Here is a 22167-nt window from a genome sequence, read left to right on the forward strand (position 1 = left end):
CTGGCTTGCTGTCTCTGCTCTAATTCATTCCAAAGGTGTTCCATCGGGTTGAGGTCAGGACTCTGTACGGGCCAGTCAAATTCCTCCACCCACCCCCCCCCCCCCCCCCCAAAAAAAAGTCTTAAAAAATTAGCCAATGCAGCCTGCACCAGTAACTAGTATTATATGTTATATTACAATTTTGTTGTCTTTTTGGATTAGATAGCCTCTAATATCACACAATTATTTCCTGCGATCAGTCCTCAGCAGTGAGATGTCATTTGTTATAGACGGCAGATGTTCCCATTTATGATCCAGTTACACAGTGGTGTTGTGGGTGCAGTATGGGTGGGTGTGGTGACACTTGTAGGCCTCCATGCACAATACTTGTTCTCCCTGATCTTCCAGTTTACCAGATGTTATCTCAGGAACTAACTGCAAACCCCAAACACCGCCACCGCTCATTAACCTCATGTGCTCCGTACAGCCACACACATACATGTATCCCTACAAAGCAGGGCATGTGTAGGCCATGACACCCAATCAGATCTTTTTCTTTAAAGTAGGCTCTAGCCACATATCTGTTCTAATCAGGGATTTTTTTCAGCTGGAACTTGGTAGAACTTAGTTCCACCACCTCTGGCTCAGACCCTCTGCTCCCTGCTCACCGTTATCACTTGTAAACACAGAAGTCTGCCTTCTGTGTTTACACACGACAGCTTGCCTCCTAATGGCTGCCACATTTCTGATTTCCTGAGTGCCCCCCCTCTGAGTTCAGGGTGGGGACAAGGGAGATGCAGGTGCCTGCAGTGCAGAGGGAGGGAGAAGATGGGGGCAGTGGAGAGTGGGGTTGCATGCAGAGGTCAGAGCTGAAGAGGGATCAAAGTTATATCAGGATAGGGGATGCAGAGGTAAGCAGCCATGGAAAAAGGCTGAATTCTGCACTCTGTATGCAGCGCACCCCTGAACTCTGCATTCTGTATGCAGGGCACCCCTGAACACTGCACTCTATATGAAGCGCACCCCTGAACTCTGCACTATGTAAGTTGCTCACCCCCAATCTTTGAACCTAGTGCACCCCTAAAATCTGCACTCTATGTGTAACGTCAGTTTCTCCCCCTCTTGACACTTTTCAGCTGCTGCAGGGAGAGACACAGACCCAGGGCATCATTCCTGTAATTGCTTCTCCGACACCGATCCCCCCTCACTGTTCTGCCTACTTCTGACCCCCCCTTCTCATGTGCCCCTCTTTTACTGTGCCACCACCACCGCAGCGCTGCTGGCTTTCCTGTTCTGTAAAAAATTGTAAACATTGTAAAATAAAATAATTGTAAACATTTTTAACATTTAAAAAAAAAAAGTTATACATTTTTTTTACATTTAAAAAAGGGCTAATTAGTGTATTTTTTGTGAAAATATTGTCTTGATAAATTTGGGGGGGGGGCCCTGTCAGGTAAGCGCTACGGGGGTGATTTCTAACAGCAGCCCTGCACACAAATATGCCATCAATGAGTCATCAAAGCAGTGATTCCTCTCTTGCCAGAGAGTCTAAGGTTTCATTCAGACAAAAGGTGATGGAAAGCAAGCTGCATCTGCAATGCTGCTTGTTTGGATAACCCATAATGCTCTGGAAATCCTTTGCTATAGTTTAATTGTTTATTTGTAAAAGAAAAATGTTATATCTATCATTAAAAAAACACAGATGTAAATAAAACAAATAGTTTATAAAAGACTAAGAGCCGGTTCACACTACCACGACCAGAAAGTCGCCCCGTGACTTGAAGAGACTTGTTTAGAGACTTGGAAGAGACTTGGAAGAGACTTGGAAGAGACTTGTGCACTACTTTGAAGAGACAGGCGACTTTGTCTGTGGGGAATGCCTGGCTAATCTCTTTCTTCTTCCTGGAAAGTCTTATAACAAGTCGCTTCAATTAAGATAAGGAGGTGACTCCTATTGAAGTATATGGGACAGTCGGATCACAGGTCGCCTCAAAATAGTACAGGACCCTTTTCTGAAGTCGGAGCAACTTCAGTAGTGCCAATTAAGACAGCACTGATTGATTAACATTGCTTTTGTTATGTCAAGCGACCTGGGGCTACACAAGTCGCCTCACAAGTCGTGCTAGAGTGAATGGGCTCTAAAACTGAACTCAAACCATTATAGTTTCCTTTTCGGTCTCAATGTCATGGTCAGTGGTCATGGAGACCACTAGCTATAGCAGTAGATTCTCCTGCAACCAGCTGGATAAGTGCAGCAGCAGGTCACACTGGGGGATGACGGGGGCGCAGCGGAGGTGCGCGGTCTAATTACACACCAGAGCTCCTGATGGTGGAGATTGGTTTTGCTGCGTGTTAGTACTAGGCCATGGTCTTCAGGATCACCCCGCCAGGAGGTGAGCAACCTGGGGTCCAGTAGCAGATATAGCAGGTAGAATCAAGCAGAAGCGTAGTCAGTAAACAAGACAAAGGACTCATGTACACTACAGCTTCTAAACTTGAGGAGCTTTTGTTTTTTTTGCCAAAGCTCCTAAACTCAACTGCATAAAAGCCTATGTTGTCCATGTACACATAGACTTTTACAAGAGTTTAGAAGCTGCTACAGTTTAGGGAAGGTTCAATCTCCCTTAACTTCCCTCTCCTGAATGCCAAAGAATCGTATTCAGGATAAGAACGTTTTGACCGCCGGCCGCAAAACGTGTTAGCCAACGGCCGGCGGTCAACTTTTTCTGTGTGTAAATAAAGCCAAGGTTGGTCAACAAGTGGTTGCAGGTTTGGATAAAGCAGAAGCGTAGTCGTGGAACAAGTCAAATGTCGGTAATGAGTGTTAGCCAAGATATGAACGGCGAGGGACAAGAGAGAGATATTTGCTGGAGAGGACACAATAATCTGGCAAACAGGAATTGCAGTGACATGGCTTAAATCAGGAAATTCCTGGGAGGAGCAAAGAGTTCAATGTTCATGAGAAGCAAGAAATAAGGCAGGGTTGTCTAAGCAATCAGGCAGGGAACTGTCCAGTATCTCAGATGGCTCAAAAAGAAGAGTTACTGCAAGACACAGCAGAGGTCCCAGGTTCAGGTCCAGGCCCTGACACGCGATCAGTAGTCCTGTTCAGTTTGGTAAAAAGTGTGATGGTTACCTAATGTTTCTTAATGCTTTCATTTGATCTCAAAACATAATAAAAACAGGGCATGTGATTCAGATTATTTAGGGGTCATTTGGAACACTAGCTTTGTTTCAGTAGCTCTACACAAAACAGGGACCCTTAGGGACTGGGAAAGAACCACATACATATAAGTCAATGAGAGCGCCAAACAAAGGACCAAGGTCATTTTATGATACAATGTATTCATACCATTTTGCTATGTATCAATTCCATCATTAAATGGGTTTGGACTCTTGAACCTTTGGCGGTGTCATTGGTTCAGCTGGCCTCAGTGAGCATCATATTTCATTTCTCCTCACACTGCAGGCTTAGGATTTGTCTTTGGATCTGATCCTTTTGTTTTCTGCCTCCAGCCAAGCAGCATGACCTGATGATGCAGGAGGGCTTCATGATGTACCTGCTTTCCATAGAGGGAGACATCTTTAATGAAAAACACCGGAAAGTGTATCAGGATATGACTCAACCCCTGAGCCATTACTTCATCTCCAGCTCCCATAACACTTACCTAACCAACCACCAGCTGGTAGGAGCCAGCAGCACCGAATCCTATATCAGGTGAGGACAATTGCTGAAAAAAAGTCTGGAATGCAGTAATCCCCCTCCCACAGCCAAAAGTCACTCTCTAATGAATAGCAGGTGAGTCAGCGCTCCACTGGCCAACCAGTCCTATGAGTCCACTGAAGACAATTGCAAGGGGGTGGTAATCTTGATAGGAGAAAGGACACATACATTCACCGGCAACTCTTCGATGGGTATTGGGATCCCCTCAAAGGCATGCAACAAATAAAAGAGAGCACCAGATCAGTAAAGGCAAGATAAATAGTGTCATTTATTAAGTATCACTTACATGTAAACAAGCTGTAAACTGCACACAGGGCTGGTATAGTTGCTCAGGTAAAAGTAGTGGTCTTGATAGACTGGCGGCCTCCGGGGCTCTGTCACACACCACTTTTTTATCTTGCTTTTACTGATCTGGTGCCCTCTTCTATTTGTTGCAACCCCCCTCCCACATATTTGTTTCCAAAAAAACATTTACTGTATATCAGGAAGGCACATAGGCGTGCACAGGGGTTGTGCCAGCTGTGCCTGGGCACACCCTAATAACTCTGTGCTGTACCAATTCCCCCTACTGCCCCGGCTTTCCCTCATGTTATGCCCCTCCACCACAGTGCTGCTGGCTTCCCTCCTCTCCCCCTGGCTGCTGCGGGGGAATGTTTCAGGATGGAGAGTGGGGGAAGGGGCTACTTATGTTATTTACTGGCCCCTTCTTTTTCTAAATGAACCAGTGAACACACTCACTGTGTTCAATAACAACTGAAGCATAGTAATCTGTGTTTACTATGCTTCTGTTTGTGAATGAACAGGAAGCCGCTCAGCACAGGGCACTATACCAATCAATCACTGTACAGTGCAGCTGAGGCTGTGTGTTTGAGCTTTGGTGTGCACACCCTAAGGCTCCATTCACACCTGAGCGTATCGTTTTCAGCTGTTTTTTGTGCTTTTTTCAGGCGTTTTTAAGTTTTTTTTTAGGCAATTTATCTGGCTTTTTTCAGGCGTTTTTAAGGCGTTTTTATGCAGGTGTTTGGAGGCAGGCATTGACATCTAAAAAAAACGCCTGTAATCTGCCAAAAAAGAAGCTCATGTACTTTTCTGAGCTTTAGGCGTTTTGCTTCAGGCGACAAAACGCTCAGATGTGAACAGGGGCCATTGAAATGAATGGTATTTTGCTTGTTGGGCGTTTTGAGACTTGCGTTTTACGAGCTGAAATAAGCTCAAGTGTGAACAGGGCCTAAAGCAGTAGGCTGCATACACCTACAGGATGGCAAAAAGTGTCAGATAGTGTCGGTGCTCTCCCGCGTGACTGAAATTTCAGTAAACCAGACAGATAGATACTTTTTTTCAAAAGGTATTGCTACATTTAATTTTTACATCCCCTGAGAGCCAGTTCACACTGGGGCGACTTGTCAGGCGACTTGGTCGCCTGACAAGTCGCCGTGGGTCACCTGCCATAGATTAGCACAGGACCCGTTCTAATAGAAGCGACACAAGTCGCTCCGACTTAGAAAAAGGGTCCTGTACTACTTTGGGGCGACCTGGAGCGACCTGCATTGACTTCAATGATATGAAGTCCGTGCATGTCGCTCCGAGGTCACGGTGCGCGCTGTGCACCGCGACTTCACAGGTCGCCCCGGCAAGTCGTGTCGCCTGTATGTGAACCGGCTCTGACAGTGCCTGGAAAATTCTCAGAGGCAGAATTCCCTGTAATTGGAATAAGGAGAACTGCACAACATTGTCCAATCTAATAAAAATTCTTTACTAATGTATCAAACAGTACATCTAACATGATCCCCACCCAGGACCCCGCCCACCGGGGAACGCGTTTCACCAAACTAGCTTGAGCTTTAGCTTTGGTGAAACCCCAGGTAAGGACCTTGTTCATGTGCAGCTCTACTATTCGCTACATCTGTGAAGACCTTTTTTGGATTGGACAACCGTGTACTGTACTCCTTATTACAGTTTACGGATGACAAGCATGGCACCTGGGCTACTGCAGCATGTGATGAGAGGCACAGGTTTTTGAGGGGTGCTTTATGTCCATGCTTAGTACCCTCTACCTATTGGTGGACAGAGTAACCAGAGGGCCCCAATACTAGAATGATTTTTGGGACCCCCCCATTCTACTACAGGCAAAGTAAAAATCAAATATTCACTGTGTGTCTGTTTGTTCACAACTAGATACTGTATGTGTCCTGCGTCCAGCTCTACAAGACAGTGGGAGGGGTTCCTCTACTATCTCACCCACGTCTCTTATAAATAGGCCCCTATGATGAAGACAGCCCTTATACAGCTGCAAAAATATTATATTTGCTGTTTTGATCCTGTCTTCTCTGATTCCCCCCTTCTTCCACAGTCCCCAATCCATCTCCTGATAGAACAGAGCCTTGGGGGGCACTCTACACGTGCTCAGTTTGGTGTGTATTGCTAGAGAGTTTTTGTTTTCTTAGGAGGGTGCATGTAATCAGCACAGGGCCAATCAGCACTGTCCAGACAGAGGGTCAGGGGTCCTGCAGCCTCATAGGACAATCAGGGGAGAATCAAAACTCATCCTACAAGCTTTAACCAGTGCTTGACCAAACACTGATAGAAGTCACAAGACTGCTATATACTGCTGATGAGAAAACGTATTTAGCAGTTTATATTTACTAAAATATTTTGCATTTCCATGTCCTGTGTACTGTTGGAGACCAGATCTAGTGATTGCAGGCTCCTGGGCTTAGTAACACTTTAATTCAACCCTTATAGACCTTTTTCATCATAGACATACCTTCCTGGTTAGGCATTCTGCCTTGTGGTTAATTAATTAGACATAGTGCTAATTGTTCCAAGACTGACAATTTCATTTTCTTCTTTTATTCCTATGTGTAGGGCGTTTATGGATGGCTGCCGCTGTGTAGAGTTGGACTGTTGGGAGGGGACAAATGGGGAGCCGGTGATTTACCATGGACACACTTTCACCTCGAAGATCCTCTTCAAAGATGTCATAGCCACCATTAAACACTACGCATTCAAAGTAAGCAACCTCAGCTAGTCCTAAGCAGCTTGCTTTATCTTTCCTGGGATCAGCAATGGAGAACCAAATAGATACTTGGTCTAAAGAGCACTGAAATACTATAGAGATCCTTCTTCAAATCAGCCAATCAAATTCCAGCTGTCATTATGTAGCACACAGAAGTATAAATCTGATTAGCTGCTGAATATTGTAAACACATTGCTTTCAGCCTCCTGGCTAGTTCGTCTTTTCAGACCTTCAGTCTGTCTCCATACAGACCCAAGATCATAGGCCTCAGGCTGCTTAGCTTAGATCAGGGTTTCTCAAACAGGGTTCCATGGAACCCTAGGGATTCCTTGGGAGTTTGCTAGGGGTTTCACTGTGCATTAAGACATTTCTCCCTCTCAGACAGGGCCGTCTTTAATGCAGGGCAAAAGGGGCACCTGCCCGGGGCCCAGTCATTGTTGTGGGGCCCAAAGCAGCTGCCCTTTGAGCCCTCATTGCCTGCAAACAGTTTATACTTGGATTCGGGAGGGCCCAAGAACATGTTTGCCCAGGGTCCAATCAATATTAAAGATGGCCCTGCTCTCAGATATGTTTTCACTTATACCACTGATCCTTTTAGTTATCTGTAATGTGGTCATTCTTCCCAATGACCACAAAGCGTTAGGAGCATTCTTCCCACTGACCATCACACTAATTTATCATGATTTGTAGATATAGTAGTTTTTACCAGGAGTTCCCTGAGATTGGGAAGTTATTTTAGGAGTTCCCCTGTGTTGGAAATGTTGATGAAAGGCTGGTTTAGACACTCTCCATATGTCTGTTCACATACATTCAGCTGTTTGTCTCTGAGAGAGGAGCCCTCCTCCATCTCTAGACGGAGTCCTGAACTATAGTCAGGACCCTTAGTATAAGGCTTGATTGGAGAAAGTCAGTGAGGTACCTCCCTAAATGTGCCACATCCCTAATAGATAAACCATGAACAAAATTCCCCTTGGGGTAGGCACTAAGTACTAAATAATGTGAATAAAAATCAATTTTATTAAGTTAGCATAAAAACACCAATGCTATATGGACATGGTTGTACATGGAATGAATATACATATTATACCAATATTAATAGGCGAAAAAAAATTGACATCCTCTACCCGACGCATTTCGGGGCTTTCACAGCTCCTTCTTCAGGGAGTGGTTGGCATAAGCCTTCTACAAAATATAGGTAAATTAATCACGTGTTTGTACAATATTGCGGAATTATTCTTTGATTATTACAGTCTTGGGTTAATCTTATATACTGTAGATCCCAGAACAGCATTGCCATGTCAGCATTTAAAAACAAGATCTCAGGAGAGCTGCCACTTCACCTAAGGATATGATTAGCACCCCATGTATATACAAGGCTGTGAGGTAGGTATAGTTAGTAAGCAATACTGAGCCCGACCAGTGTGGTTCTTGGCTGCTGACGCCTGACAAACAGGTTCTGCAAGTCAAACAGACATACACTCAACAAGTGGCGACCACAATATATGGAGGGCGTAGTATATATATTATTATACCTTATGCAAGTGATCTACCTGTCTGTGCACATATTATGAAGAGATATATGTCCACCCTGGACCCTAAGGTGCATGGTGGGTGACCTATATAAGGGTCCTTTCACACGGGCGATCTGATCGGATGCTCCATGCATCCCTATGGGGCAGCGGATGCCAGCGGAGACATCTCCGCTGACACCCGCTGCTATCCGATTCCGATCCTGTCCGTGTCCAGCGGATCGGATCAGGTGGGATCGGATGAGAACGGACAGGCGGTCCGTTCTCATCCGATTCCCCCATAGAGGACAGCGGAGATCTGACAGCTCCATCTCCGCACACAGAGTGGAGATGGAGCTGTCATCTGCCTGCTCAGCGGGGATCGGTGGATCGATCCCCAGCTGAGCAACATGGAGTCCGTCGGCGGAGGCGGACCGTGTGAAAGGAGCCTAAAAAACGTTTGCTCATATATAGCTGTAGATTGTCCTATCAAATCAAATTCACATAGAGAAAAAAAATATATATACATATATTCACATATACTGTATATATATATATATATACACACAGATATACATGCACATAAGTGGGGTTACCAATACATCAGAGTTTCATTTAAGTCCAAGAGCCAATGGAAATCGTATACATTGAATCTGTTGGATCAATGATCTATTCAAAAGTGGCGTATGTATAAAACTATTTTAAACCCACATAAGGATAATTAAAACACATGAATGTGCACTCGATTCGGATATTCTATCCCACTACGTAAAGTCAAAGGCTTATTATATCTCCACTCTGTAACCAACAGGCCTATTTATTGCAGTATACCATACTGTTTAGAGTCCCCATAAGGGTTTTAAGGACACATAGGTGTGCATTATATTTGAGTGTTTTATCCCACTACAAAAGGTTAAAGGCTTGATAAATCCCCACTTTATCTCTAACAGGCTTATTTATTGTAGTGTGCTGATGTCTTAGTATAAGGTTTGTGCACACCTCCACAATCAGGGTGTCGGTTATTGGCCAAACATGAACCTAAGGCTGGAGGCTTCATACCACTCAATAACCTACAAAGTCTCCGGGCTCCAGGACCCTGACCAGGGTTGGCCAACCTGTAGAAATCTAGCTTCCGTCCATATGGGACATCTCAAGGCTCCTCATCCTTCATGACTGAGAACCTTGAGTGACACCAAATCCTTACACTGTTGCACAGCCCAGCTACAATATATATATATATATATATATATATATATATATATATATATATATATATATATATATATATATACACAGTATCTCACTAAAGTGAGTACACCCCTCACATTTTTGTAAATATTTTATTATATCTTTTCATGTGACAACACACACACACCTGTACAGGTTGAACTGGATGGACTGATGTCTTTATTCAACCTCAACTACTATGTAACTATGTAACACTGAAGAAATGACACTTTGCTACAATGTAAAGTAAAAAGAAAAAAAGAGAGGTAATTGTACTGCCTAGTACAAGAGGGAGTAAACTAGTGAAAATCACAAATGACAATATTCAAATCAAGTGACTATAAAATATTATAAAGTATTAAAGTGCTTACATGTACCAAGTGCAAATTATGCATATAAATGTATATGACAATAGCAATATAAAGAGTATATATAACTCGACTAAAAAGAAAAACAATATAAATAAAGTGACAAAGTGTAAAAAAGTGACATCCGTGCAAAAATAAATATTATAAAAAAATGTAAAATTAAAAAAATTCAAAAAGATTAGTCCACGTAAATAAATATCAAATTCCAAAATTCATGACCGTGAAAGCACTCGTGCTCCCCCTCTCTCCCAGGACCGCACTCACCAGATGAACGGACTCTTCATCTGGCAGCTTACTATGAGGGCACCCGAGCCGAGCTGCTGCTCTGTGTGTCATTCAGACACAGAGCTGCAGTTTGGCCCTGTCCCTCTCTCTCCTGATTGGCTAACTGACTTTGATTGATAGCTGTGGGAGCCAATGGCGCCACTGCTGTGTTTCAGCCAATCAGGAGGGAGAGTCCCAGAAGGCCGAGGCACTCCTGCACATCGCTGGATGGAGAGGGAGCTCGGGTAATTATTATGGGGCTGAAGGGGGCTGCTTTATTAAGATAAAAAAACCTTCTGCTTTTACAACTCCTTTAAACTTGTAAACAAAAAGTGCCAGAAAAAGCCTGGTCTTCAAGTGGCTGGTCATTGGTCAAGCCAAGTTTTTTTATAATCTAGATGTTGGTTCGGCTTGTGTACAGCTCTGCATTCATTTTCCATGTTACCTATAACCTATGACAATTAAAATACACCCACTGGTTTCTCTTGCACATGTGACAGCATCACCTGGTGACTCAATACCAATATCAGCAGTAATTAAAGCCGGAATGTATTGTTATGTAATGAAAGATGCTGACTTTCCGGCAACAAGGATGAGTTTGTCTTGTGAAACATTTGTTAGTTATGTCACATGACATTAATAGAATTATAGATACGGTGCAATGTGAGATGTGAGGCTAGATCAAATATTTCCAATAGCATTCTAAATACGATGTCCAATACATCACTTCTTTACAGAAGTATTAATGGTAATGTGCCATGAGCTGTACTTATATATCATCATTTTCAAATCATGCCGCATATTATGCTAATACATTGCAGAATCACAACAGATTTACTATAACAATGCCATGCATCGTGTAATTGTGTTAGTAATTATGTTGTGTTTGCAGTTCACAATATAGTGATTGGATAATCTATATGTTGCTACAATTTATGACAGTAGATTGCCATTAGATGGAGATTTTCATAGGAAATCACTGTATTAAAGGGTAACTCCACTTTAATGGAAAACAGAAATAAGCAAAAAAAATAAAAGTAATATGGCATATACAATTGCAACACAAGTCGTTTTGTAATTAAATGTTATTAAAAATTACCCTTCCTTTTCAATCTGCAGCGCTATCATTTTCTGTAAAATGCAATACGGCTACCTGGAGTCGTTCTGTACACAGATGGTGTACAGAACAGCCTCCATATATGTTTGATTTCCCCAAAAAACAGATTTTGAGCATCCTCTGCAACACAAATTTCATTTTTTGTGAGATACTCTCAAAGGGAAATCACGTCTAAAGAGATGCAGAACCTGCTCCGTTCCTCATTAAAGCCCTGCAGGTGCAGCAGCTGATTGATAATTACAAAGTCACTCCTGTTCTCATTCACTCAGCACATTGTTTTTTTTTACAACAAAAGTGAAGTTAGGCTGGCCATACATTAGACCAGTGGTTCTTAACCTGGGTTCGGTGAGTCAGTCTCCGTGGTTTGGCGCGGGGGGGGGGGGGGGGGGGACGGACAAAGGGGCAATTGCTCCCCCCGAGAAAATATTACTGATTGTGAGGCCGAGTGCACCCCGGGAAATCAGAGCTGCGGTCAGGACAACTCACAGCCATTACACATAGACACTTGACACTCCGCCCCCTGTACCTCCCGCCTGGAAGAGGGAAGTGTGAGCAGCTGAGCAGAGGGAGCCGAGTGAATGTTCCTGGAGGTAGGCTCAGCTAGCTGTACATGGTGGACAAGCACCTCTTTGCTACGTCTGCTGAGTTACTGCAGCTTAGCATAGAGGTGCTGTTAGCTGACAGATGGAAATGCATGTCCTTTTCATTTAGCTCAATAAAGCATTGTGAATACCCCCTGGTGTGTGCCCTCCTGATACCCCATGGAATGCTCTCACAACATCTCCCCCCAATGTGTGCCCTCCTAACACCCCATGGTATGCCCTCCAAACACCTCCCCAAAGTGTGTTCCCTCTTGACACCCCATGCTATGTCCTCCCAACCCCCCCAGTGTGTGCCCTCCTGATACCCCATGGTTTTAAACCGTAACATGTTGGGTAACATGTTGGGTATCTATTCTATATCTACTCGGCGTGACATCATCTTTCACAATATACAAAAAAAATGGGCTAACTTTACTGTTTAGTTTTTTTTAAATGCAGTGAAATGTGATTTTTCGTAATTTTTCCAAACAAATGGCGTTTGAAAGACTGCTGCGCAAATACCGCATGACAAAAAATATTGCAAAGACTGCCATTTTATTCTCCAGAGTCTTTGCTAAAAAAATATATATAATGTTTGGGAGTTCTAAGTAGTTTTCTAGCAAAAAATACTGATTTTAACTTGTAAACAAAAAGTGTTAAAAATAGGCCTGGGGCTCAAGTGGCCGAGAGTACCCTCTTCACACTGAATAATTAGTGCCAAAAAAGGTTTTTTAATTTTAGGATACTTGACAAAAAAAATCTAAGTGATGAATAATAATGTCTGAGAAAGAAGAATATATCCCCCAGTGCTGATACACAGCAAACCGATATCCTCTACCACGTGCAATGGCCGCTCATGTTATTGGGTAGAAGTAAATGCATATACATATAATACTCCCGACCAAGAAGTCTAATCCATCGGCAGGTGGAAGTCAGCTGGGATTTCCTTCTAAGCAATTATGGTGGGGAAATGCCTCCAAAGCTGGTAATACTCCACTCACAAAGCAAATGATAGATCTCCATAGTGTAGTATTTAGCAGTAAAGATTTATTAAAAGCTTAAAAAAACTTACACTAAGGTAAACAGCAGTAGATAATACAAAAACAAGGACCAAACGATCCCCGTAGCAGCACAGCGTTACTCAAAGCACCTAACTTCTGGTTTTGGTCGTAACCGGAAGTGATGTCACCCGGCTCCTCCCAACGCGTTGCGTAACACACACGTGACTTTATCAAGGGCTGGAGACTAGGTGACCCTCACCGGAGATAAATAGCATAGCGGTTGTCATAGAGACCGCATCAAGACAGCAGATACTTTAGTCCCTCCCTCCTTCTCCATCATATTTCTGGTGGCACGTTGGTTTTCTATATCATCATTTTGTATAATGTATGGCCAGCCTTACTTTTGAAATAAAATAAATTCAGAATTTGTCATGGATGAGTGAATGCTTTTTACATTCGTTTTTTTTTTAATAAATAATCTTTGCAAAAGATACATTAGCCTCCTGTTTAACCAATCGATAAGCAATCACGCCACCCCCTTACAATCCTCTATCAGTAAAAAAAAATCTATCCCAAGAAACAAATTGTTAAAGTAATATTAAGCCCTGTTTTCATTGAGCACACTAAAGTAAACATTTCCCGGTAAACGATTTGTTAAAAATCCTATCCCTGCACTTGCAGTTTACAACGTCAATGCTGCTGTCTCTCGCTTTCTCAGTTGAGGAATGCAGATACTGTACTGGCGCACAGAGTGTTTTTTTATATATAGGCCAGCCAGCAATAGTTGTAAATATCTACCAATACTCAAGGTAAAAGATTATCAGTTTTAATGCCTCTAGTCCATAGTGGTTGGGGGTAATAAAGAAAAGCACGGGACCACCTGCGGCTGCTATCCTGTGACCGTCAAGCTTGGATCAGTGTAACAATGTATATATGCTATACCTTGCTGAGCCTCTTGGAAGCTGGAAATCCCTGTAATAGTGACCTCCACTTTCTCTAATAGTAACCTCCACTTCCTGTAATAGTGACCTCCACTTCCTGTAATAGTGACCTCCACTTCCTGTAATAGAAACCTCTACTTCCTGTAATAGAAACCTCTTATTCCTGTAATAGTGACCTCCACTTCCTGTAATACTGACCTCCACTTCCTGTAATAGTGATCTCCCCTTCCTGTAATAGTCACCTCCACTTCCTGTAATAGTAACCTCCACTTCCTGTAATAGTGATCTCCACTTCCTGTAATAGTGATCTCCACTTTCTGTAATAGTAACCTCCACTTCCTGCAATAGTGACCTCCACTTCCTATAATTGTGACCTCCACTTCCTTCTATGCCAAATGGCTGCTCTGCTGCATTGTGAACACGGGAAATCAGCCACTCGCCACAGGGGGCCATTTAGTGAATCCTTTGCATTTTCTGAATGAATGAAAAGCATTCTCTGGATGAGGTGGAGAGGCAGGGCGGTGCTTTCATTCCACCTTATCATAAGATGTTGTCACAACTTTCTGTCTTTGATAAAACTCCACCATTTTTCCAGCACTTCTTCTCTGGTAAGGTTAAGATAGACTAAAAGCAAAGTAAAAAAAAAAAGCACTCTTTTCCTTATGTAGTAGAGTAGTTTATGATCATAATTGAATCCCACCCCTGAGGATTGTTGGGAGAAGTGCAGTGGGAGACCCCATCGTGATAGTAGGATCGTTCTGAATGCCTGGGGATCCAGGAGTGATAGCCGATCATCCAATACCTGGCAGTACCATCTGTGTCCCATAGGGGAGATTTCTCTTTGATTCCTGTCCTATAGCCAATACAGGAAGTGAGAGAAACCCCCCTCCCCCTCAAAGTGAGGGAATCTCTGGTTGTCGCAAGAGTCACCTCATTGGAAGATTTCTACCCTCTATTCCTGTTCTGGTGATAACCTAAAATGTGGGATTTCCCTTCACGTTCGTTGATAATGATAAACATGACAAATAGAGAGGGTGAATCTCCCCAACAGGAGCACAGGCAGCAATAAAAACCTGGCAAGTGTTTTAACCCCTCTCCACTCTATTAAAAACAAAAAAAAATAATAAAATTGCCTTTGGATATCATATAACTATATGTTTTTTTGGGACAGATTTTTTTCCTGATAAATTATAATAAGAGGATTGAGTGATTGTTAGGATAAAGTTGTATGCTTATTGATTGGTCACAGAGAATAATGCATTATGGGCACTAGATGGAGCTGAATATCATAGGAAATCACTGTAATAAATAAAATATGGCCAGAATTGTCAAGGTTGGGTGAATGCTTGTCACGCTTGTCTAAAAATATTTTTATAGATCCCCAAGTGTGTAAAGGACTGAATGGGGACAGACTGACTTGGAATGATCTTGGAACAAACTGTCTTTGCTACAAGCTACTGGATTTGTTTATGGATTGAAATAGGTTGATAATGGAGAGCCATTGGAGCTATATAACTAAAGTTAAAGTAGAAATATAGGCAAAACTTATTATTAACATTTTGGATAGAGCAAGGGAGGGTATAACCCTTGTAGATCTTTTTTTTTTTTTGGCCCATTGCAGAGATTTCCCTTCACTTCCTGTCCCATAGCCAAACAGGAAGTGAGAAAATATTCCTGGAGAATAAAGGAATTCTTTGGGGACTCCAGGTTACCAGAATTAGTGTCCTCATTTGAAGATTTTCCCTCCATTCATTTTTTGGGGACACCACTTGGGTTTTTTTTTTCACTTTCAATTAAAGTGAAAACAACAGGACTAATAGAGAGGGTGAATCTCCCTTATAGGTACAAAACAGCAATAAAAACTGACTGAGTTCTAATCCCTCTCCACTTCATCCAAAAAAAAAAAACATGGAAAAGGGTAGAACAATTTTGGGATCCTTTAAACTTGCACTATAATAGATTTTTTTAGTTTGTCCTTCCACTTTGTTTTTACATTTAGATACACTTTAATTTTGAGCCCCACATACAGATAATAGGCAGCCAGAGGAGGAATCCATCGGGGAACCTCAATAAAATGGATAATTTTTCAGCACTTTTGTTCAAATTACCCTCCACCTATTATTATTATTATTTTTTAACAACAAGGAACCCTCCACCTATTATTAGGTTACTCTTGTTGGGGGACTATGTAAGTTATGTTGTAGAAGACAGGTGGTCTATCTGCCAAACTGGGGGACAGGGTCACTAACATTACACTAATATTTGTCCTCTCTCTTCCAGTATTCTCCATATCCAGTCATTTTGTCCATTGAGAATCACTGTGGGTTGGAGCAGCAAGTGAAGATGGCTCATCATCTCCGTACCATCCTCGGGGACATGTTACTAACACAACCATTAGGTGATCCGGACCCTTCACAGCTCCCATCCCCTGAGGTGAGAGACAAAACACATAGCAATGGTGGTATGGTCATCAGTGTCATAGTGGGCAGTCAGGGTCCCTGATGGGTCATTGGGTGAACCTGAAACCTAAGTTGGCACTAAGGATGGGCGAACGGTTCGGCCCCAGCATGAGTTTGCCAAACAGACGTATTTTTAGGGTGTTCGCCCTGACAAACACCCTGCAATGCACTCAGTGCTGCAGAGTGCATTCTGTGCCCTGATTGGGCAAAGCTTTGTGTAAGCTGGTTGTTAAGGAGCAGGGCTGGGAAGCTGGCTGTGACATCCTTAACAACTGATGAGTCATCAGGTGTCAATGGGCTTTCCCCACTGACAGCTGAAAAAAAAATCCTTTAAATATAGTTCCTGAGTGTCCCCTTAGTCTACCTGTATAGTGGTGCATCTTTAGCATGCATTAAACATGCTACAGCAAAAATTTAATTTCTAAAGGAAAAAAAGCAAATCAAATCACATATAAAATGAATCACGGTTGCAATTGCTGGCTCCCGGCTATTAAAAAATGTTGGAAAAAACAGCACAGGGTCCCCCCCCCCCCCAAGTCCATACTGGCCCTTCGGGGCTGGTGTGGGTTTTAAGGGTAACCCTATGCCAAAATGTAAAAAAAAAAAAAAAAAGCGTGGGGTCCCCCTCAAAATCCACCTCCTGAACTATACCAGGCCACATGCCCTTAACATGAAGGGGGGCTCTGCTCCCCCCCCCCCACCCAAAGCACCTTGTCCCCATGTTGATGGCGACAAGGGCCTCTTCCCGACAACCCTGGGCTGTGGTTTTTGGGGTCTGCGGGCGAGGGGCTTACTGGAAGCCCTCTTTAAGTGGGTCCCCAGAACCTGCCCCCCCCCTATGTGAATGGGGTATCGTAATGTCAGAAGGGCCTCGCCCCTTGCCTATATAAGAACTGTCAAAGCGCAGAGCAGGCAGATAGCGGGATGCCTCCCAAGAGGCCAGAGCCTTTTATTTTCTATTCTTTGGGTCCAGCAGGTATCATGATTGATGATGGATTTACATTGATGGGGACAAGGCACTTTGGGGTGGGTATGTTGAGGGTATGTGGCCTTGTATGGTTCAGAAGAGGGGGACGCTCGCTCGTCCCCTCCCCTTTTCTGACCTGCCGGGCTCCATGATTGGATAAGGATCTGGTATGGATCGTGGGGGGAACCCCACGCCATTTTTTTAAAAAAGATTTTCAATAGACGGGTGTCGGCAATTGTGACCGTGAGTCATTTTAAATGGGATTTGACTCATTTTCTTTTCTTTACAAATTACATTTTTGCTGTAGAATGTTTTATGCATGCTACAGATGCACCACTTTACAGGCACAAAAAGGGACCCCCCCCCCCCTATGCACTATATTTAAAGGAATTTTTAATTTTTATTGGTGCACTTTAAGCATAATTAAAATCACTGCTCCTGAAAAAACAATTGTTTTACTATTTTTTTTATTGATACATGTCCCCCAGGGCAGTACCCAGACCCCCATACCCCTTTGATGGCCAATCACTTGCATATAAGCCTTCAAAATGGGCACTTTTAATATTTCCTGTTTGGCTCCCATTGACTTCAATGGAGTTCGCTGTTCGGGTTAGAACATTTCCCCTGTTCGTAAGTTCTGCTGTGAACCGAACAGGGGGCTGTTTTGCCCATCCCTAGTTGGCTCTTGCAATGTGTGGGATTTCATGTAAAGCATGGAAAAAAACATTTTGGTTGTCTGTTATTATATAGTAATAAAACAAATGAGTCTACAGTGAACATTATTGAAATTCTATGATCAAAAAGGACCACAATATATTTTTTTTTTTATTGGGGCCCAATTCAAGCCAGAGGGGGCGCTATCACTTTTTTTAGTTAATGCTGAAAACCGTTTTAAATGGAATTTCAAATGACGGTAGAACTTGGCACATGTGTCCTGAATGCCATGCTTATTAAAAGGGCTCTGTTACCCTGTTGGATTTTGAATGTATTATATATGATGCAGACTGCAACATGAAGAGTAGAGAACACCTCAAGGAGGTTAAGAACATCCAAAACTCTACTGTGGTCACCAGGGCTTTTTTTTCAGTGGGGACAAAGTAGTATGCAGTACTGGCACCTCCAGCTCTGAGTGTATGTGTTGTCAAGGGGTGCTGGTGTGTTGTGCCTCTTTGTGTTGATATATCACATAAAATCCCAATAAAATACAATTACATTTTTGGTTGTAACATGAAAAATTTAGAAAATTTCAAGGGGTATGAGTACTTTTTCAAGGCACTGTAAGTATTCGGCCAACCATTCAGCCTACCAAGCTGCACCTAAACTTATATATCAATATTGGATTTAACCGCCCTTTATTAGACTATCATTACTGCCATATGGCTTTGGGGCACTGATGCTTTAGAAATATAGTGTTCCATTTAGTGGTCATGTGTTTATTATTCCATGTATAAATCTGGGGTAAACGTGTGTCTTACCGTCTACTATGTCACTGTATCTTATTTCCTGTAGGCATTGAAGGGGAAGATCTTGGTGAAAGGCAAGAAGCTGAGTGAGCGTAGATTAGCAGAAGATGAAGAAGGAAAGGCTCGGATGGTGAGTCGAGGGAATATGGTAATGTTTAGTACATGTGGAATACTGAGTAAATTTACTACCAGCCTCAGCATTCAAAGAAGACTTAAGGCCCGTAAACACGTAGCGATTATCGGCCATAACTATTCGGCCACCGTCCGATCGGCCGATTGTCGGCTTGTTAGTATGATGCTTCCGACAACCGACTCCGACTTTTAGGCCGAACAGAATCTGATGTGCAGGCTTTAAAATCTTTGTTGGCCAACACCAGAACGGCCGATTGTTCCTCAGTCAGTACAGAATTCGGCCGACAAACAGCAGATGAGCAAGACTGGGCATGCTCAGAGAAGAAAAAACACACGGAAAGTTAACCATCACATGACATCACTTCTGCAGTCGGTTGTTGTTGGCCGACAAAATTCGTGTGCAGTCTTTAGCACTTTTCAACCTACGCGACAGCACCGGACAAAAGACGGCCGATCGTTCGGCCGACAATCGATGCGTGTGTACGGGCCTTTAGATGTGATCTGTGGAATACCATGGTGGAATACCATGGATACTAGGCCTTTTTAATAAGACAAAAAGTGAAGTGAAATAACCTTTTACTGATCTGCCAACTTTAATTTGATGAATGGTAAATCAGGAGAATAGGAGTTACTGCACGATATTAATCTTTGCATGGTCTTTATTAGTGATGTCGCGAACATAAAATTCGCTGTTCGCGAACGGCGAACGCGAACATCGGCGAATGTTCGCGAATCGGCGAACATTGCGAACCGCCATAGACTTTAATAGGCAGGCGAATTTTAAAACCCACAGGGACTCTTTCTGGCCACAATAGTAATGGAAAAGTTGTTTCAAGGGGACAAACACCTGGACTGTGGCATGCCGGAGAGGGATCACACAAAAAAAAGTTCTTAAAAATTGTAATTTTTTGATAGAGAGCCAATTATTGGAAAAATTTAAAAAGAAAATAAAAATAAAAAATTTTGTACCTGTGAAGTTTCAGCTCTGTAGCATGTCCGGAACCAGAAAAAAATACGAATTAGGGTTAGGGCTAGGGTTAGGGTTAGGGCTAGGGTTAGGGTTAGGGTTAGGGTTATTTTTATGGATAGGCTTAGAGGGTTAGGGTTAAGGTTAGAGGGTTAGGGTTATGGTTAGAGGGTTAGGGTTAGGTTTAGTGTTAGGGGCTAGGGTTACGGTGAGATACTTAGGGTTAGAGTTAGTAGCCCTACCCCTACCCCTCTAACTCTAACCCTAAGCACTAAAAATAACCCTAACCTTAGCCCTGACCCTAACCCTAGCCCTAACCCTAACCCTAGCCCTAACCCTGATTCTATTTTTTTTCTGGTTCTGGACATGCTGCAGAGCTGAAACTTCACAGGTACACTTTTTAGACCACCCAGACAATAAATCCAAAGAAATTTTTTTTTTGTTAAGTTTTTTTTTTTTTTCCAATAATTGGCTCTCTATCAAAAATGACAATTTTTAAGAACTTTTTTGTGTGATTTAGTGTCTAGGGGGTCTAAAAAGTGTACCTGTGAAGTTTCAGCTCTGTAGCATGTCCAGAACCAGAAAAAAAAAGATAATTTTTCAGTAGAGCAGGGATGGTGGGAACCCCTTTTACACCTATATGATCTTTTTTTCCTGGTTCTGGACATGCTGCAGAGCTGAAACTTCACAGGTACACTTTTTAGACCCCCCAAACAATAAATCCAAAGAAATTTTTTTTTGTTAAGTTTTTTTTTTCCAATAATTGGCTATCAAAAATGACAATTTTTAAGAACTTTTTTTGTGTGATTTAGTGTCTAGGGGGGTCTAAAAAGTGTACCTGTGAAGTTTCAGCTCTGTAGCATGTCCAGAACCAGAAAAAAAAGATAATTTTTCAGTAGAGCAGGGATGGTGGGAACCCCTTTTACACCTATATGATCTTTTTTTCCTGGTTCTGGACATGCTGCAGAGCTGAAACTTCACAGGTACACTTTTTAGACCCCCCAAACAATAAATCCAAAGAAATTTTTTTTTGTTAAGTTTTTTTTTTTTTTTTTCCAATAATTGGCTCTCTATCAAAAATGACAATTTTTAAGAACTTTTTTTGTGTGATTTAGTGTCTAGGGGGGTCTAAAAAGTGTACCTGTGAAGTTTCAGCTTTGTAGCATGTCCAGAACCAGAAAAAAAAGATAATTTTTCAGTAGAGCAGGGAAGGTGGGAACCCCTTTTACACCTATATGATCTTTTTTTTCTGGTTCTGGACATGCTACATATATATATATATATATATATATATATATATATTAAAAAAATACTCAAATACCAGCCCTCAAATGGGCTTTTGGGGACAATATATATATATATATATATATATATATATATATATATATATATATATATATATATATCACAGAACAAAAAAAATTACACAAATACCAGCCCTCAAAAGGGCTTTTGGGGACAATAGATATATATATATATATAAAAAAAACCTCAAATACCAGCCCTAGGAAGGGCTTTTTGGGGTGCTGTCCTTACAGCAGGAGTGTACCAAGAACACTGGCTAACAAGACCGGGAACTGTCCCCAGCTATAACAGCAGCAGCAGCACCAGCACTTTCCCTGCTCTCAGTAACACAGAAATGATCTAAGATGGATGCTGTTCTTGCTTATTTATAAGAGGTGGGAGGGTGTGGGAGGGAGGTATGCTGATTGGCCTGGAATGTGTCTGCTGACTGTGATGTTCAGGGTCAAAGTTTGCCTCAATGATGATGTATAGGAGGCGGACCGAACATCGCATATGTTCGCCCACGGAGGCGAACACGAACATGCGAAGTTCGCCGGGAACTGTTCGCCGGCGAACAGTTCGGGACATCTCTAGTCTTTATCCCCCTTTGGTGGGTTCACACCAAAAATATATGCAATCACACATGTTCATTACCACTTAGTGACATGCAGGGTGTTGTTGCAACCCAACAACAGTGTAACAAGGTTCTATTAAGTGGATGAAAATATTAAAAAAGCTGTCAGTTATCCTTAAATTTGTTTTTCTAAATGTACCAGTAATCCTAGTTCTAGTCCTATCCTAACCGTACCTGTAACACAAATCCTAGCACTAGCTTAACTATACTCAATAGCCATAGTCCTATCTTTACTAAACCTAAAACCCTAGTCCTAGCTTTACTGTACCTGCAACCCTAATCCCAACCTGACTGTACCTGTAACTCCAGTCCTAGCCTACTTGTATCCATAACAAAAAACAAACACAAATTCCCAGCTCACTTACCGGCCAGCCTGCAAAAAACCGAAACAGACCCTGTCTAACAGTTCACTGGGGTGCCAGGACATGGCCTCTGCAACTTGTTTTTGCAAACTAAACGTCTTGTTTTTAATGTGAACTGTTAGACTGGGTCAATTGGGTTTGTTGCAGGCTGGTTGGTAAGTGAGCTGGGAATT

The 22167-nt window shown here is 42.4% G+C and overlaps 1 protein-coding gene across 2 annotated transcripts in view; it reads left to right on the forward strand.

Moving 5' to 3' along the window:
- PLCD3 (phospholipase C delta 3) overlaps window positions 1–22167 on the forward strand; it is a 98797-nt gene that overhangs the window by 64529 nt on the left and 12101 nt on the right. For both annotated transcript variants that reach the window (XM_082271781.1, XM_082271780.1), the window contains exons 6-9: window positions 3496–3697; window positions 6569–6713; window positions 16007–16159; window positions 18662–18745. In XM_082271781.1, coding sequence (XP_082127907.1) covers window positions 3496–3697; window positions 6569–6713; window positions 16007–16159; window positions 18662–18745 — 584 coding nt within the window. The remainder of the gene's footprint in view (window positions 1–3495; window positions 3698–6568; window positions 6714–16006; window positions 16160–18661; window positions 18746–22167) is intronic.

The sequence above is a fragment of the Pelophylax lessonae genome, assembly GCF_965119305.1.
Source record: "Pelophylax lessonae genome assembly, chromosome: 11".
Classification (NCBI taxonomy): Eukaryota; Metazoa; Chordata; class Amphibia; order Anura; family Ranidae; genus Pelophylax; species Pelophylax lessonae.